At 41.8% G+C, this 20,151-nt stretch overlaps 1 protein-coding gene across 1 annotated transcript in view; it reads left to right on the top strand.

The window, feature by feature from the left end:
* Nucleotides 1–218: 218 nt before the first annotated feature.
* Nucleotides 219–20,151, top strand: part of ntf3 (neurotrophin 3) — a 46,643-nt gene continuing 26,710 nt past the window's right edge. The window contains exon 1 of the mRNA XM_078242492.1: nucleotides 219–386. Coding sequence (XP_078098618.1) covers nucleotides 369–386 — 18 coding nt within the window. The 5' untranslated portion in view covers nucleotides 219–368. The remainder of the gene's footprint in view (nucleotides 387–20,151) is intronic.

The following is a 20,151-nucleotide window of genomic DNA, read 5'->3' as shown; positions in this document are numbered from 1 at the left end:
AGACACACACACACACACACACACACTCTTAATTCAGTGTCCTAATTCATGTCAGCAGGCTTGCTCCGCTGACAGACAGTGGCAGCATGCATGCAGGTCTTTGCAGCAACATGCGCCATCTGTCCCGTAACAGAAAGAGCGCCGTAGATTATGTTGTCCAGAGAGAGAGAGAGAGAGAGAGAGAGAGAGAGAGAGAGAGAGAGAGAGAGAGAGAGCATTACGCACACCCTGATCCTCTCCACACAGAACCAGTGTGGCGCACAGACAGGCGGCAGCCCCTCAGAAAGTGGGAAGTTTTCGCCAAAGGATTCTGTCTCTAAATTAATCACCTTCATGTCGACTCTGTTGGATACTAACCCGCCGATGCTATGGTTACCTTTATTACGGTAGGCACTGCTTTATTTATTTTTTTAATTTTTTGTATTATTTGGTGCTTCGTGGAGCATTTTTTCTGTCGCTGAAGAACTCTATGGTTCCTGAGGAATCGGACACGAGTGGAGTGACAGAGACTGACCCAAAGTGTTCAATATGTTCAACTGACTTAACTTTAAAAAAGGTCACAGAGACTCACAACGTTGTACTTTAAGTGCATCAAATCGTGTGATTAAGAGCTGTGGAGCTGCCGGGGTTGCAACTTGCACGGATAGCTTTGAAAAGTTTTTGGAAATGGCTGGATTTGGCACCACAGAGGCGTCTAAATTGGGTTAAAGTGCTCCAGATTAAATATGTACTTTTTGTACAACAGAGGAGTTGCATAATGTGTTCAGGGACGTATTTCTTCCTCTTAAGCTTGGGCTTTGGCAGGTGAAAAAGTAGAATGTGAGAAGCAACGCGCCGTGCGCTGCCTCAAGATCTCTCTCTCTCTCTCTCTCTCTCTCTCTCGCTCTCTCGCTCTCTCCCCCCCCACAGGTAGACAAAATGGTTGGGTCTTTCCCGAGCTCTCCTACGCACACAAACGGAGATTCCTGCTGTTGTGTTTTTTTTCCCATGCACTCTTGCACTGTTCAGAGGCGTGTGCGGCGTGTTGAAGGGACCGGAACTGGCTCGATGCGCCCGGAAACGGTTTAGATGTGGTTCAGCTTGTGTCCTTGGATTACCGACGCACCTACCTATGTTAAATCGGCCTTCTTTCCCTCCCTGCGCGTTCCTTGCCCCGTGTGCATGCGTGCATAATTGTTAGTGAATGCATGCAAACTATAGCCTGCTGTGTGCGCATGAGGTGGAGAGAGTGAACGGCCTCTGTGGTCCTAAACTTTGTCTTTTTGGAAACTGTCTTTTTTGGACAAATGCAACTAAATAATTGATCATTTTTGGAATGCAAGTGAGTGCCATGCTAATGTAAAGTTAAAGACTTTAAAACATTAACCATGTATATGTACAGGTAGATAGAACAATACATTATTAACAGAATGTGAACAAATGTACAGAAGAGGATGAGTTCTGAGTTTAAAGTCAAAATTCTGAGAAAAACGTTGGAATTCAGAGTTTAAAGTCAGGACTGAAGTACTTCTTTTTTTTTAACATTAGCATTCACATTTCCCACCCCACCTAATCACGATAATTCGCAAATATGTGCAAAGTTGCAGCAATATTATATATATATATGTTTTATCCACTTTATGGAGCTCTCTGTGCAGAATTGGAGTTAATGTGTTTTGCATTAGTTTCCTCAAACCTTGCAGGGTTGAGTTTTTGGTCGTTGCTGTTTTTTGCCCCCAACGTCTCCTCCCAGGCAGCGCGGCAGTGGTTATGTTTAGGGTTAAGGTTAGGGTTAGCTGCCTGGAAGGCGCCGTTGGAGGCAAAAAACACTGGTGATGGGATAAGAGCCAAATAGCCCAGTAACCCAAAAATACTCATGCTGTGTGTGTGTGTGTGTGTGTGTGTGTGTGTTCAGTCTGATAAAAGAACATAACAGAGTCAATTCTGCGTATTGGCCTTAACAGTGCTGCGGTGCAGTTGGCTATGTCTGATATGACATGATATACAGCTTTGCGTAATGGCGCTCATCAGTGGCCGTCTTGAGCCTTTGGTGGATACTTCCTGCTGCTGTGGGAGTATGTGCGGGTGCGTGTCCATGTGTTGGCAGTGTGTGCATGCGTGCAGAAGCCGCTGGAGCAGCTGTTGCACCAGCGGTTTTGACGCAGAGCCCCTCCTGACATGCAGGCATGCAGCAGGACAAGGAAATTAGGATGCAAGGAAGGAGGCGAGAGACGGGCTGGTTCCATTCTGTAACTCCCTTTATGGGCACCCTGAGAAAAGCTTTCTACTACAGCTGTGGGCTGTTACGTGCGTGCTAAAGCTCTGTGTGCAGTGCAGCTGCAGCGACTCAGTTTAACAACGTTCATTTTGTGCTTTACTGCAGAAGAAAAGAGACACAATTAGGAACAAGGGGTGTGAACAGATTAGGGGCTGGGCTCATGGGAAGAACATAAAGTAGAAAAGAGTAGAAAGGGGCCAGAATGGCTTCAATGTGGTTTAATAAACTAATAATGTTGCTATGGAGAGTTGCTGTTGTTCCTCTGGGCTCTGCATTCCAACCTTTTTGTGCTTTTGTGTGTATCCAACTCCTCGCCTCAATTTGCTTTACTCTTCCTTTCCTGTACCCGTTTCATTTGTTGCCCCAATCTCTGTCGTTTATGTTGTAGGACTTGTCTGGCAACACCAGATGACATGCATAAACAAAATCAATCTTAGCCTCAAGGTTTACGAAGCAGGTTGCTGGTTTAAATTCTGAGACAAACGGAGAGGAAAAGGTGAATGAGGAACTATTGGTGCCAGTGAAAGAAGACAAAAGTCAAAGCTGAAGACTGAAATGTATTGAATGAAACACACTGCACACTGGAAGACATCTCATAAGACATCTGATTCATTTTCACTCTCTCAGGCAATTTACTGCAACAGTTTTCAGTGTTGTACAGCAGTAGTTCCCAAACCTTTTTGGTCTGAGGTACCCCCACAGCCCTGCTAGATGAACTAGCCCTTCATCCATTCCCAATGTATGTTCCAAATGTATAACACTATTCACTATATAATAGTGGCTATTGTTCATTTTTTTTTCAAATTTGTTGAACTGTCAATATTTAGGTTGGTTTGGTCAGCAATCGTACTACTACAACTTGGAGTGAAGCTGAATGTTTCAACCGTTTATCCATTACTTTAAGATAACGATTTCAGCTCTCTATTTCACGCTTACATAACTGCAACATGTATTGTTCAGGTGTTACAGCTAATATATACTTTTAAATCAAATCATAATTTCCATTTTTCAAATTAGTTGAGCTTCTCCAAAATCTTTCCACGTACCATCTGGTAACAGCAGAAGTAACCCATGGGGTACAAGTACCCATTAGTTGGGAATCACTGTCAGAAGGTACCCAACAGTAAACCTTGCCCCAGAACCCCCTCACAGCTGAATCCGGCCCTGACAGAAGGTGATCGCTAGTTGTTAGAACTTAGAAGTCAGACTATAGACAGGAGATGCAAAGTACTCATTATCATCATCATCACCTCGGTTAGTGCTAGGGGTGGGAATCACCAGAGGCCTCACGATACGATATTATCACGATGCGATATCACGATGCGCATGTCACGATACGATATTATTGCGATTTTAAAGATATTGCAATATTCTGCGATATATTGCAATTTATTACCTTTTTCCCAATTTCATATGATGTCCCCAAAAGGAAACTTTGTCAACATTTGTTTTATCTAAAAAGATACATGTCTCTGTTTGTGTATCTCACTTCAATTTTATTGCGGAAAAATGGGATTGTCAAGCAGACAAACTGACCAACACATATATAATAAAAGATCGATTACTTGGCGTCTGTGTATCGATACAGTATTGCCACGGAAAATATCGCGATAACTATGCTGTATCGGTTTCCCCCCGCCACCCCACTATATGAGAGGGGGACTACAATCCACAGTCCTTGCTCCACAGTTTATTTGAACTTGACTGAGGCTTCAGCAGCTGAGACAATCAAATCAACTAAAAAACGGTTCTTATTCTTTAATTAAAATTTGCTAACCAGACTCTTGTGACCCAAGGATAATCAGATTTTAGATCTAGATCCAAATTCAGATGAGACACTTTTTTTCTACCCACAGTTGTGCTGCATTTGGCAAAAATTCAGTCTGACAAATCCAAATCGTCTGGTCACCAGTTTCGAATTAGAGGTTTGAAAAAGCATTTTAAATGAAAACACTGACAGGTCAAAAAGGTCGGAGGGTGCAAGTGAATACCGGTCAAATGGAATTCTCAAATTGCCATTCCTTCCACAGCTGTTTTCTACAGTTAGACCCATGTCACTTTTCATCGCCGAGGTCCACCCATTTCCACACATCTCTCTGCAACACTAAAACCACTTAAACATTTCTTGCAGGTTGTTTCTGCTTTTCAAGAAGTTGAAGGGTTTTGTAATTAAAGTCAAGTGGAGCTCAAGTACCTTTCCAATAGATTACTACTGGGGTTAAGCACCTAAAAGGGGTTTGTAGGGCCTTTTTCTAGCAGGTTCGTGAACATGAGTGACATTTACAAGAATTGCGGCTATTGAAGTACTTTAAATGTGAACTGAAAACCTAAATACAAAGATGTTCTGTGAAGTGATGTGAGTAAACTGCAGCTCTGTGATGCTTCATTCCGAAGGGTCTAGAGAGGCAGAGGATGTTCAGTGTGTCAAGAAAAAACTTTGGATTTCTTTCAATTATAGATGTTTCAATACCAATAGCAGTATCGGAAAAGCCTCCAATAACGCCTAAAATGCTGGTATCGGTAAGTACTGGAGTTATCGGCAAGTACTGGAGTTTATGCAGTGATACTATGCGTAATTTAGCACAGAAGAAAATCTACTTTAAAGTAGTTCATTTCTGTTCTTTTTCCGTTATGACTGGCTGTCAAACTGGATAATAAAAATAAGTTCTCTGGCATTCATTGTTTGCGTATGTTTCGCAAAGGGTTTAACCTGAGCCAGGTCACACAACAATTATAGAAATCATATCACAACCATACTACCATTGGTAGCATACAGCTGTTAAAACATAATAAAATATATGTATTTTTTAAACACACTGGTATCGGATCGGTACTCGGTAACGGCCGATACGCAAGTTCATGTATAGGAATCGGTATCGGAAAGCAAAAAAGGGTATCCAAACTTACTTTCAATACGCTCTTCTGTGTGGATCAAGCTGTTCCCCTCGTTCTATACAGCCGTAGTTTCCCCACTCTGCCTGCTCTGAGATGGTTTACATTTAGCAGAGTGTTTATACAATGCACATTCTTGGAGCAAAACACACTGTAAGGATTTCGATTAGACGGTGTCCTGTGCTGCGTGGAAACCGAAACAGCACAGTGCGGAGGAGCTCTGTGCAGAAACACACATATGCATGTCAGGGCATTCATTTAGGGGAATTCTTTTAACCTGTAACCTAAACACTTATCGATGTAAACAAGTTTAAATCTTAACTGAAATTGTAGCGCAGGAACAAAAGCTTCCCGTCTTGTCTTTCCCACAATTCCCTGAGACAGAACAGATAGGCATCATGTGGTTTCAAGGTGAGACTCGGCCTTCCCAGTGAGTCAGCCATATGACAGTTCAGCCCTCCTCATTCTGTCCATTTAGACCCGGTAATCTGCCTCTCTGTCTCAACGATTTTCTTAATCGCCCACACATTCACTGTCTGGATCTTTATGTCCTTCATTTCTCTCTTTACATCCCCCTCTCCGTCTCAGACTGTCCCTCCCTCACAGCTTTGTTCTTCTTTCCACTCTCTCAGTTTCCACATTAAAAAGTAGACTCCGTGATCTCCTGATAACTCCCCGGTCCTGATACAGCTGATGACTGATAGTGTCGACTGGGATGAATTCCCGTACAAGCCTATCATTCATTCTCTTGCTACATGCCTGTACTGATTGGCTTTGTTTTTATGTAGATAATAACCTAGTGATAGATCTACGTTTGATGCCTATGTTGTGTCTAGATCACATGCAGAATACACAGAAATCACAAGTCATGTGCCTTAAAGTGGACATTTGCTTATTTCTAACTTCATACTTGTATTTTGGGTTTTATAAAAATAGGCTCTTTGATATCGTATTATACATTATTATATAGATAGATTGATTGATAAATAGAGAGATATAGATTGTTAATACTTACAGATGTACAGTGGTGGAAGAAGGACTTAGATCTTTTACTTAAGTAAAAGTAGCAATACCACAGTGTACAAATACTGTTACAAGTAAAGGTCCTGCATTGAAAATGTTACCTAATTAAAAATACAGTACAGTATGAGCATCAAAATATGCTTAAAGTACCAAAAATAAAGTACTCATTATCCAGAATGGCCCATTTCAGAATAATATCTATTATATCACTGGATTATAAATAGTTATGCATTAATGTGTCATCACTTTAATGTTGCAGCTGGTAAGGTGGAGAAAAATATTGATGTATATATTTTATATATTACTTTACATACTGCTGGGTAGTTTGTAAATATTCTTTATTGATATAATAATAATATCATCATTCATTGATTGATTATACTTTGTAGCGGAGTAAAGAGCACAATATTTGCCTCTGAGATGTAGTGTAGTAGTATAAAGTAGCAGGAAATAGACGACAAAACGTACTCAGTTACTTTCCACTGCTGCTGACGTATCAGTGTTTAAGTAGCACTTCACTGTTTCAGCTGTGGGTGGAGCTAGTTTCAACTACTCAGTATTTTACACCAATAGTTCCCAATCCAGGGGTTGGGACCCTCCAAAGGGTCACAAGAAGAATCTGAGGGGTCGTGATCATAGAAATAAAATGGATAGAAAAGGCCATTGGACTGTTTTCCGTGGTCATTTGATTGGTACACAACAAAATGGCGATTGTTGTTAGTTGTCATAGTAACAATACGCGTCAGTGGGGCGTTATTATGGAACCCACGCAACTACGCATTCACACGCTACTACTGGCCAGGCGTCCATGCTTACGGAAGGTAACGTAACCCGATTTGTTCAGGTCCTATCCCCTGACCAATCAGCTATCCTAACCTTAACCACTCAAGGTCAACATAGGACGGGATCTGCCTAGAAGTTACGTGGGATCCATAATAACGCTTCAGTGGGGCCGTAAACTGTGTTGCAGCTCACTGGGAGGAGAGCGCATATGAGAGAGTGGCCCGACGCGGCTCAGGAGACATTCTCCGGAGCTGCGGGGAGTTACAGGGAGGAGGGACAGTTACACCCAACGGCACTTGTAAGTTGGCCTCGCCTTACTAAAAACTATATAAAAATGGCGACGAAGCACCAAGTTGTTAAGTTTGACTCATTTGGCAGCTGGCTGTCTGCCTCGTAACGTTACTAGTCCACTGCTTGTTTGTTCGTTACTGCAAAACCTCAGCTCCGCGACTTGCCAGAAGTCGGCTTATATGGAAGATTATATGTTACCGTGGCAATACATAAAAAAGGCTGCCGCTCTGACCATTCTGCTTTGAAACTTCCCTAAATACAGTACTTGAGTAAATGTGCTTTCCCTAAATACTGAATTTAGCTACTGAACTATTCCATCTGCCAAAGAAGTTACACATGCTCCTGTTGATAGTCAGGTAGGTGTCTACAAAGGGTTATGCACATATTTCCATGACATTTGGTAGAGGAGTCAGCCCTTAATGTGCTATTGGATTATGTTTAGTGATTATATCAGATTACTGTAAGATCAAGGGTATTTTGCCAGTAAGGCGATTACCGTTTCCTAATTATAACTATGAAACTACAGCCAGAGTCCAGTCAAATGTATTTAAGATTTGTCAGTTTCTGCAGAGATTTACACCATCTGAGTGATTTCTTGTTAATCTGAAAAATTTACCAAATCTGCAAAATGAAAGGCCCTTGTATGCAGAAACATGACATGGTGATGTTGTTTTGGCCACAGATTTTTACTGTCTTTCACTTCTCTTACATTACCTCTACGAAAAAAGCTTGAAAACACTGTGTTAAATGACTCTTGTGTTTTCCCCTTGTTTCACATATGATTCCTTCACAGCAGAACTACCAGAGAGTCAGAGAGGAATGTTCACAGTGATGGATTCCCTTTTTGATAACAGTTTCTAAAGGCCATGTTGTGGTTGTGCGTCTATGCCGGACCCTACGCCGTAGCCTGACGTGCACCTCTCGAAAAATGTAACTACACGCACGTTGCTCGGCGTGGCTTGGTAGTGTTGCATTTCCCCCCGACTCATTTCCTGGTTCTCCTTCTCCATAAACAACATGAAATCAAGGAGAGGGTTAACTTTTCCTGCTACAGGTTTCCCACCGTGGTCAGAAAACACATGGGAGACACTTTGTTTCTCTCACTATGCCTCTAGAGTCACAACTTGCTCTGAAGACAGTTGCCGTCATTCTCTCACTTTCTCCCTCGCTCTATCACCCACTCCCCCCACACACACACACGCCGGCTCGAGGCACACACCAACGCACAAGTAAACAAAGTGTTTCACAATTGACCCTCTGGAAACCACACTCCCCCCTAGCGTTCTGGCGGTGAAATGCACCGCGATGCAAAGAAACACGTTCAAACCCGACGCAGAACTCACGACGCCGTAGCGACAGCGTGGAGTTTACGCACGACCATAAAACGGCCTTAAGGTCTAACGCAGGTCTGCCTATTTATTTTGAATGGGGGTCCTGCATTTAGGCTGTGGTGGTGGGGGCCAAAGGGGGGTGGGAGTCTGACGTCACCCTGCGGTGGCCAATCATGTAACCGGCGTCAGTCCGTTTTGAGGTGGTGTCCCTCTGTCTCTCTTCTTTCTCCGTGAAATAGCTGCTTTCTTTTCTTTTTATAATTATTTTTATTATTTCCATCAAGAAGTAATACATGTATCAGCATACTGTGTAATTTCATACTCCAATCAGAATACATCTCCTACTAGTGACAGTATTCCTCTACTCCACTTTTACATACCTCCCCACACAGTAGCACACTGAGTCTACACATAGCCTCTGAGTAGCTGAGAGTTCTGTAGACCTGTTATAGTTTAAGTCAAAGTTATCCGTTATCCAAATCGAAATAGCTGCTTTCACGTGTTACCAGGAATGTCGACATCTATGAACAATCTGACAGGAAAACAGTAGTCGTGAAATACAAAGTTTACTTGGGGGGTTAAATAACACAAGAGGACGTCACACAAATGGGCCACATAAATGGCACTACCACCGCCGCACAACCCTGTGGCGACTCACCCGCAATTTCCACCAACTGCGGAACGGCTGCGGATCGGCTCCGCTGCGTGTTGGCTCCGTGCTCCGCCGTCCTTCAATACCCACCAGGTCCGGATTTGTTGTGGAACGGCCGTGGCCGTGACGGACAGCTGAAGTCACGAGGACCAACGAGATCTCACAAATTAACGTATGATCGCACGATATAACAGAATGTAGTTTCTATAAACAGAACCACAAAACCAACAGTTTGTTTCCATCCAGAGGAGTAGAGGGGCAACAACTCTGTGCTGACCTGCTGATCTCCCGGTGTAGTGCAGGGAAATATGATCCGCCACGAGCACGGTGTATTTTATTTTGAAAATTAACCGGATTTTATTTTTTTTTCTGTGCTCGACTTCCTGTCCCGCACAATCTGCCGTGTGCTGAATTGCTGCGGAGCTCTCCGGCGTCCGGCAAAAATAGCTCCGGAGGGCTGCGGATCGCCGGAGCTGGGACGGAGTCGGAACGCAGCCGTTCCGCAGTCAGTGGAAATACGCACATTGACTTTAATGGAAACCTATTGACTCCGCAGCCGTTCCGCAGTTGGTGGAAATTGCGGGTCATTGGGTCGCTTTATGTCTAAATGGGCCCTAATGCTTTACTGAAATGAAAGGTACAGCTTTAGCTTGTCTCAGATATTGATACTCAGGAGCGGCCATCTTTATTCTCTCCTTATAAAACGAAATGTCTATAGGTGACTGATGTGTCAGGTTAGTGGCCACCTTTGATATTTGAGCTGGCAGATGTTCAGATGGCTTGAGGGTGAAACCTGCTGCTCAGAGTCTAAACCGTGCACACACACACACACACACACACACACACACACACACACAATCCCTACTTGTCCTCTCATTTGGTTAAACCCTAACCCTAACATGAAACTAATCCTAACTTTAATCCTTACCCTGAAGCCAAAATCCTAACCCTATACATGGCTCTTGAGGAAGTTTGGATTGCAGTTGAGAAATATCCTCGGGGGTCTCAAATCATATATCGACGCCTATAGAAATAATGTATCTGTATACTTTTAAACGTCTTATTTGGCTAGAATGAGGGTTTTAATGTAGGGCTGCTCCGTTATGGGAAAAAAACAAAACAAAAAAAATCACAAATGTGTTGGTCAATATTTAAATCACCATTATGTAACACGATTACTTATTGACTTTTGGAAAGATGTTGCATTTATTGAACTTAAAAAAAACAAAGACAGTTAAACAAATCAACAGGGAAAACACCTTGAACTGTGAAATTTCTCTTAATACTTTCCCCATTGAACTTTTTGAATTCCCCTTAAAAATAAAATTCATAAAACAAATATTCAGTTGTTGGCTGAGTGAGTATGGCCTTCAGGAGGAAGTGCATGTGTCATTTAAAACACAAGAAAGAATAAGAGTTGACTTGCAAAACGTAATGTGCAAAATAATTGTTTTCCTCGATTCGTTGTTGTAATGGGTAGGAGCCGAAATCGCAATCAAAATTTGATTAATTGCACAGCCCAATTTTTATTTTTTACGGCAGCTATGTTAACACAGTGTGAAAGTCACTTTGGAGAGCTTGAAACTAGCTTGAGATATGTAGACAAAGTCAAATGGCTTCATTGGCATGACCATAATCAGATACAGTACTGCCAAAGCTCTGTATGAAAACTGACATTAATAATCTGTAATCTGTCACAGTATCACATCATGTTGCCTTTAGAACTTCATGAAACTTTGACAAATGTTGAGTAATAATGCACTTGAAAGCCTGGATTGCTTAGAGTGTGCCCATGTGGTGCGTTCATGTGCTGGAAGGAAGCTCTGACATCTGCCACTTCAGGGTTGTGTGTGTTGGTGTGAAGGCCTGGGGACGGTGGATAGGTAGCAGAGGTATTTATGTTGGAATCCAAAGAACAAATCTCATTGTCAGGGCAACACAGGTTCCCTGTTTTCTGTAGAATGGATTTCATAGTTCTCGCTTCTCTTCAGTGCTGTGGTGTTGGTGCTCAGTATATATTTTTGTTTTAAGTTTGCTTTTTACAGTGTATTCATCCTACTGAAAAGGAGCAGAAGTAGTCTCATATGTCCTTGATGAACGGAATGTCTGTCTGTTACATTTGTTTTTAAATTAACCTCTACAGTAATCGTGCGTTTGTGTGTCAAATTCGACACAAGTCTGTTGGAGGCGACAGATTTAGGTAAAGCTAATTATCTGAAATTCGGCCGGAGACACTAGAGTGTAACGTGTATGATGCCGTGCATCATAGCATAGACCCAGCTAATTGATGATGAAATTTGTTGGCAACTGTTTTTATATAAATGATTTTAATTGATTTATTGGGTAGTTGTTTCAGCCCTAACCCCAATGTATAGTTTAAGGAGTAACTTTGGAACCACCCCCACCCTTCCTCCACACAGTTGCTTGTAACTAAGGAGGACACGGAGGATTAAAAAAACAAAACATGGACTCTTCAGTAGTCGCTCAATTTTCCGCGCGTGAAAGTCGCTGGACGACACCATTTTCTAAACGTAGCCATTCTGAGAAATACAGAGTTTTGCTTAAAATCTTAATTAGCTTCGTATCAACTCACACAACCAGATTTTAACGTATTGTTTTGTGTCTATTGATCACTATCAAAGCATGAATGGCCTAAAGTGCAAGATAGGAGGATGATAAATGCAAAAATGGAGACTAATTTTAGAACTAGTTGGGCTTCATAGTCACATCTCTCATCCGCACTGAACTGAAAAGAGCCTTATGGTTTGTAAAAAAAACAAAAAAACTAAATTAGTTACCAAAGGAAAGCAAAAACCCAACCTCATAATATCGCTTTAATACGAATAGCACGACTTCTTGCCAAAGTGTGTGTGGCTGGACAGTAGTGGTTAAGTTTGCATTGCCAGACACAAATGAGAAAATAGGGAAAGGATGTGGGAAAATTTGTACTAGAATTCATCACATGAGACAACAGTCAACATTGCTGTTATGGCAAATGAAGTCTTCATTGCAAATTCAAATAGATGCATTCATTCAAATGTATGAATATGGGAAACAAAAGTGAGTGGCATGAGCGGTAATTCTTCGTGACAGCTCTTTCCAATGTGTGTCAGTGCTTTTCCATGCCTGATCCCCAATATATACATTTATGGCAGTGATGTGGGCATAAACCTTTCACACTTTCAGTTTCACAGCTCGTGATCAGTCTACCTTGGATGGTTTAGCCATTATGACACGTAATCAAATTCCTTAGTATTTAAGTCTGGACCAAAGTGGTGGACTGACAGACTCCCATCCCTAGAGCCATGTCATGGCTAAAAAAAAAAAAATCTAATTTGTGCACGCAGACAGCTCACATTGACTTGTTCAGTCTGCCCTGCATGTGACTGAGTTTAGTATTCCAATTTGGACATCATGGCTATGTGACACAGCATGATGCCAGTCAGATATACTGAAATTTGAACTAAGTAAATCTCAATTCAATTGAGAAGATAGTGTCATAGTTCTGGCTGCTTGGATGACCAAAGTTGGCAAAGATAAGACGACAGAGTAACAAAAAGAAAGATAAATAGCTACGTGGTTGTTTTTTCGCCAGACTCCTCACTTAAGTCTGAAGGCTTGTATTGTTAACGCAAAGGGTTGAAACAAAAACAAATGTGGTTTATTTTGTTATAATTTTTTTTTTCTTCAACTTAATATTGCTATTATTCATCCTGATGTGACTGGAGGCATGATGTGTCCTGGCAAGACTGTAAAGTCAGGAAAAGTAAGCGCCTGAACATCAAGGTGGAGAAAATGCTAATTCGACATTGTGGGCTTGACAGTAGCCTTGCTGCAATGCCAAAACGTTCCTAAAAACTGCACCTTCAGCATCTTGAAAGTAAAGACAGGCTTATTTTTAGAGTTATTTTAGAGTTTTTGGTTTTGACAGTTAAAACATCTGTTTGAGTACAGTGTCAGGTAGTGTAGTCAGTCATTTACAGGCAACCCCTCGGTGTCTTTAAACATACCATGTCACCACACGGTAATTTGTGGTACAATGAAACAATTTACTGTTAGCAGATGCTGCTAAGAGTGGCTGCGAAGCAAAACAAAGAAGTTTTAGAAAGCCTTCTATTTGCCAAACCAAAGTAAGAAACCACATCTACAGCCAAATAGTTCACAGGTCATTCGTCATCTAGCTTGTGGTACTCTCTGCTGTCAAGAGATCAAAAAGCTAAACATCCTTGTTTAGAAAAAGCAATAGTTGCAAGTCAGGATTAGTGTCCTAGATTGAGAGATGAAAGATATGAGTTATTAGAGCACAAAGTGCTCACTTGCTGCATTTTATGTCTCGCTGTTTTGAGAAGATTTCTACACTGGAGCCAAAAACACCAAAATCATATTTGGGCAAACTAGGAATGACATGCAGTATAGCACGTGAGACAGGAGGCTTTTCACTGTTGCAGCCTTAGACTATAAAGATGGACGACGCGTCTCCACTTCCTTCCGCTGTACAAAAGTGAAACCAAAATACCCGAGATACAAGCGCTGCCATCCAATGTTGGAGCCAGAGTCTGCGCAGTAGTGATCGGACGGTGGAGCCGCGGCATTGAAGTCACGCCCATACACCCGCCCAACCAATCGTGAGTCAATCACAGCTGTCAATCATGACGGTTCACCCCGTTTTTATAGCATCAAATAACTAAATAAATAAAAAAATAAAAACTATCAGAAAAAGTAACAATTGAACAAACATCAGCGTGATAAGAACTATCTAAAATGACAGAAACTTTCTTTGGGAAAGATTAATTTGATGTGTATTGATTTTTTTTGTTTGGCCCATGCCCACATGGAAGGGGTATACTGTAGCCAGCCAGGGGGCGATCGAGATGTTTTAGCTTCACTTATACAGTCTATGTAGCTAGTGGTTGGAGCCTAACATCTGAGTTAGCACATACTGTATTCTGTACTGACAGGAAAGTAAAGCAAAGTAGGTGCTACCATTAAAGTTGTGACTCATCGTAACACTGTTCCCTGATCCCAAAATGGTTGTTTTTGGAACCTGAAACATCTTGAAATATTCATAGATTTCAGGCAGTAAATGTTTTCAAGTGTAAAAACATACATGTGCACAGATATGTAACATATAAACTGGTTCAGGGATGCTTTTATCCAAAGTGTCTGACAACATAGTGCAGGTGTTTTTAGAACTGGCAGCCCCGGTGGAACAAACACATATGAATATTTGAGGGACTAATGATGACCTACAATGAAAGCATTCAAACCCAAAGTTTTACACTCACCTAAACTTAGTTTGTAGTAGGGCTGCAACTAACGATTATTTTCATTGTCGATTATTTTCCTGATTAATCTATAAGTTGTTTGGTCTATACAATGTCAGAAAATGGTGAAAAATGTGAACTTAAAAGATATTCAGTTTACTGTCACAGAGGCGTGAAGAAACTAGAAAATATTCACAAAGCTGGAATCAGATAATTTTTCTGATTAAAAACGGACTCAAATCAATTAATTGATTATCAAATTAGTTGGCGATTAATTTAATAATTGACAACTAATTGATAAATCTTTGCAGCTCTATTCGCTCGGAAAAACAGGACAAAAAATACAGGTGTGAAACATAGTTACCGGTCTAATATCCGCCATCTTTCCTTAAGCATGGAATACACAGGCAGTAAAACTAAATTTTTAGGATCTCAGTCAGATGACATAGTGCCCGGGAGAGCAATAAAGCAGAACACATACTATTGTAAAGAAATTCAACATGGCTTTTGTTCCGGAAGTTCGGTAATTGTCTGCTACTGCTGCTGCTGCTGCTGCTGCTGTTGACATCCTTGTAGAAATATTGTGCAGTTCAATCTTTTGTCAAGGGGGGGGGGGGTTGATCATGTGCGCTGCATATGACACATTGTGTTAATGACTCATTCAATCCTCATCTAATTTACCATGCTTTGAGAGCTAATTAATAATCACAAGAACAAGATGTGCGGAGTTAATTTGAGGACTCTGATTCCTCCCACTTGACGTCAGGAAATGAATGCACTGGAGTAAAACCAACGCTAATGGGGGTATTAAGTTTCATTAAAGCTCATACATGATGGTTACCATGTCAGTATACATATGGCTCAATACTTGGGAATCTCCAGGGGTGTCTTTTAAGTATTTAATGGGGTCCTCTGTTACTCTGTGAACCTGCCACAAGCTGCTGGGCCATTGTTAAAGCCCCATTCCTCCCACTCTATGTGTTCAGTTATTCTATACTGGAATATCATCTTGTCCCAGATCTGCTGTGTGTTAATATAATAGAACACACTTTTTTGCAAAACTGAAATATTAAATGTCTAAAAAATGTATACAAGATCAGGTAATAAAGCAGAACCTTACTTAAAATTTGCAATTAAACAACAATGGCTAACCAAACTGGCTAAATGAAAAGGACAAGTCTGCTGCCCTGAATAGGGCTTAACCTCGTGGTTAAAACGAGTTGCTTGGGCAGGCTGAGACAACCTCCTCAGTGCACACTGTCAAGATCTGCTCCAGCCAGTAGACCACAAGGGTCTCTGGAGTCTGTGTCACAGCGTTCCTCAATAAATCATTTTGCTCCTAATTCAGTTAAAGTGTCTCCTAGTTTAGGTACTGTACTGTTCTCTGCAACAGGCAAAAGTCCGCCTGGCACTTTATTGGGGCCCTTTGAGTTCTGGGGCTCCAGGGCGGTTGCCCACTTTGCCCGGTTGGTAATTCAGCTCTGGGCCTTGGACCATTAATCTAAGAATACTACCACACACAAGCCACAGCAAGGTCAAAGCCACTGTTGAGCCCTACAGTCTATTTCTGTGTCTTTGATTCTATTAGGCTTGACACCGGATTAGCTCCCCTGATCTCTGCGGCTGATTCGGGATGGTTATTATGACCTATTACTGCTCTGTCTCTCTCACAAAGTGTTCAGATTCCACACTTCTCGTTTGTCAACCTGCTCCTGTGTTCGGTCTTTGTTCACTCTCGGTAGAGAAGTTGTGGATTGAAGTGTTGCTGTGATATAACATGAAGTCTACTGAAATGTAACTCCAGAGTGCTTTCAACAAACAAAAGTGCAACAAAGGATGCTGGAACTGGAAGAAAAGAGCACAAACCTCTGCTCAGTGTTTTTGTGTCTAAGCCCAGTCAGAGTAGACCTTGTCAGATGTAGGGCATAATGAAAACCACATCAAAGAAATAAAGCATGGGTTTCCTTTACCCTTTGAGCGAACCGCAGAAATCCAACACTGCGGCCAGTCCTGTTGTGTCTGTCTAGCCTGTTGTGTAAGACGGACATCGATAGAGGCTTTCCTGCTCTATTTTCTCCCCTCTCTTTCACACAAGGACTAAACAGGCGTGTGTCAACACTGCTGCACTCGCTTATCCAATAAACTGGGCAGGGACAGCCACTCAGGGTTATTATCCTGCAAGTGCGCTTTGCCACCCAAACACTTGAGCAGCTGGTTTCACTCATTAGTGATCATCTTCTGAAGGCCCGGATAAACAGAAACACCTTTCAGTGACATAGTTCTCGGTATGATGTTACCTGCATACTGTGGCGTCTCAGTAGTACATGGTAACCTTGTCCTGCATCAGTACCGCACTTTTATACTTTTTATCCAGACTCAAGCAACACTTGGAAAGACCTTTACCACAATTCTGCACATCGATTTTGAAAGAGGTGCGTGTTCACATAGGAGATAGTCTAACAAAGACACTAATGTCTAACTGTAAAATGTAGTATTAAGACTAGGACTAAACGTCAGGATATCTCAGCCTCTGCTTCTTCAAATTAGAACATTATCTTTTAAAATCAGTCTTGCACAACAACTAGGGCTGGGTATCGAACTTCAACACTTTTAGGCACCGAACGAATTGCCTCCATAGTATCGAGAAATGGCTCTCGTCATTCAATACCAAATTTCAATACCTAATAAGGAGTAAATCTCATCAGAGTCAGTGAGCCAATAAGCATGCAGCATGCTTGTACCAAGATCTATTAATGCTTTTGATTGGCTGTCTACACGTCGTAGAGTCATGCAGGAAAAACTATGTTGCGCACAGAAATGGAGCTCGCATGCGAATGTGTATTTTGAGAGGCTTGACTACATTCTGCGTCGCATAGGTGTAAAGCAGCTAAAAAATTAATTGTATTGTAGCAAATTATTTTTGTTAAAATGGATTCCATAACATTGGTATGGTAAAAACTATTCAGGTACTGGTATCAAAGTCATGGTATCGTACTTGTGTCGTGGCGATACCGAAATATTTTTAACCATACCCAGCCCTACTCACACTTCCCCTAACTTTATTGTAGAGCAATACTAACTCGCTGAAGTAAGTTTGAAATGTAAAAACACGTGTCAACCTACGACACAAAGTAGGGTTGAAACTAAGTACAAAACATTTCTACTTTGTACACATTTTTAGGGTACTATAGTCACTTTTCTTTCCACAGGAAGAGCCAAATAAGCCATAAGAGGAAATTCCAGATCCTTCTTAAAATCATTAAAGGTGTACTGTGGAGTTTTCTGATTACATTAAGTGTTACTCAACAAAACATTTTGTGCGTATCCTTGAGGCTCTATACACATGTTGAATCCATTTCCTTCCTCATAAAACAATGAACCTTATTTCTTTATATATAAGAGAGAGAGAGATTTTGGGGTGACATTTTTATGGCTTTATTAGGGATGAAAGGCAATGAAAGGGGAGAGACGGAGTGATTACATGACTCGCACTGGACACATTGCGGTCTATTGATGTTATCTTAACCTCCCTAAGCCAAAGGGGTGCCCCCAAATTTCTTTTAAATTTTGAAACCTGCATTGTTTATATTCATGCTTACTTGCCTGCAGTCTATTTTTTTCCTGCCTTTGCTGGCCCATGGCTGCATTTATTGCTTTTTTACCTAGGTTTGTTTGAGAGGGCGAGAGCGTGATTTGTGAGGGGGCCAATCCTGAAGGAAGAGCCAAGTTTGTTTGATACTTGCAATTGTGGGTTTGAGGAAATGGATGGATTTGCTGACAGACAGTAACCAGCTATAAAGTCTTTTGTCCTGCCAGCACCTCTGGTTGGCTCGCCAAGACAATACGGAACTGAACTGGAATTTCACTATTACTCCATCTAAAGCTTAGAAATAACAGAAAGTCATACCAATGTTTGATTGTAAGTTTCCGTTGCTTAACTCCATACAATGGCCCATTACTGTACCAAGTCACATTGGATATTTAAGGTTTAAATGGGGATCGCTATAAAAAAACAACACTCAACTTTTCAGCATTTGTTGCAAGTACAGACCTCCATTTTAAGAAAAACCTCTGTTTGGCTCTGACTGGTTGTCTTTAGAGTATAAATGATTTACAATTGTGTAATTAAATACGTGTACTGGGAATAGTGATCACATATTCAGAGAATCAACAGGAATATTCTCTCTTTCTTCTCTCCCTGATTTGCATAGGCTAGTCAGACTCACTGCAAGGTGTGTGTTCTTGTCTGTTTTTCTCTGTCAGGTGAAGGAATGTGTACATGTAGGTATGTAGCCTACATTTGTGTTGACATGTACTCTGTGTCAGAATTTACACCCCTACATACACACCAGGCACTTTGACCTCAACGTGCTCACTAATCTTTCCCTTTCCACACCAGCTTTTAGCACACACCTCATACACTCTTTACCATCACTTTCATTCTCTTAAACACACACACACACACACACACACACACACACACACACACACACACACACCACACCAAAGACACTTGCTTTTGAAACCACACTTGTACAGAAACTAGTTTGCTATAGGGATAATGCTGATGACTCACCTGGCTGGAGACAGCAAAACATTCAGAGGGTAATTCACTGTTATGATTGGAACTCTGCCCTTCCCTTAACACCCTGGGGGTGAAAAGAGAGCAAGTTGGGAGGTGGAGGAAGACAATTGAGGATAAGCTGCCTGTCTTACCAGCCTAAATCACAAAGTGGGGTATTTGCTCGGATAAAATGTGGTGGTAGCTATGATCACTTCTCTGTCCACAGGAAATGGGAAATTGCACAATTTAGTGAAATATAAACTATGAAATGTCTTGAAGGAATAGTTCAGCATTTTGGGAAATACACTTATTTGTCTTCTTGCCAACGGTCAGATGAGGAGCTCAATACCACTCTCATGAACAAATTCTCATTGGCCGGACAATCGCAGGCCGTGTGTCCACCAAAGTGTTTTTCCCAGCTGAAAGTGCCCAGCTGGGAGCGCTTGAGAGCGCTTTGTAGCGGAGACGCAGTTGTTTTTTTTTAGCTGAGACGCTTTGGTCGTCTGAGGCACGTAGGGAGAAAGGACAGACCTGCCGGTCTACGTGGCCAGCAGTATTTATTTCTCCTCCATTAATGTTGTTGTTGTTCAGCACTTGTACATGTAGGATGTGACGGTTGGTCTTTGTGGTATTTGTTCCACTCTTCCATTGTGATTACCTAGCTCTGGGGAGTTTACTTCCCGGAGTCCTTGTTGTTGTTTTTTCGCCCAGCATATTTCCTTGGATTAGGATGGCACCAAGATCTTGGTTGCAGCTGTCGCCGTGGTCCTGCTGCACTCCCTGCTACGCTCTGCGGTGCCCTGCAGTGACCTGCTGCGTCCTGCTACGTCCTGCTGTGTTCTGCCGTGGCACGCTACATCCTGTAACGCCCTTCAGTGCCCTGCTATGACATGAACTACTACAACTACCATTTGTAGTCACTGTTCCATTATCTTTATTGTGACTATTATTGCCACTGTAGATCACATCCCCAACCGGCACCGTCAGACACCGCCTACCAAGAGCCTGGGTCTGCCGAGGTTTCTTCCTAAAAGGGAGTTTTTCCTCGCCACTGTCGCACTATATGCTTTCTCTTGGGGGAATTACTAGACCAC

Source organism: Sander vitreus, chromosome 23, assembly GCF_031162955.1.
Source record: "Sander vitreus isolate 19-12246 chromosome 23, sanVit1, whole genome shotgun sequence".
NCBI lineage: Eukaryota > Metazoa > Chordata > Actinopteri > Perciformes > Percidae > Sander > Sander vitreus.
The sequence above is the reverse complement of the archived record's forward strand: the minus strand, read 5'-3'. Positions and strand labels throughout refer to the sequence as shown.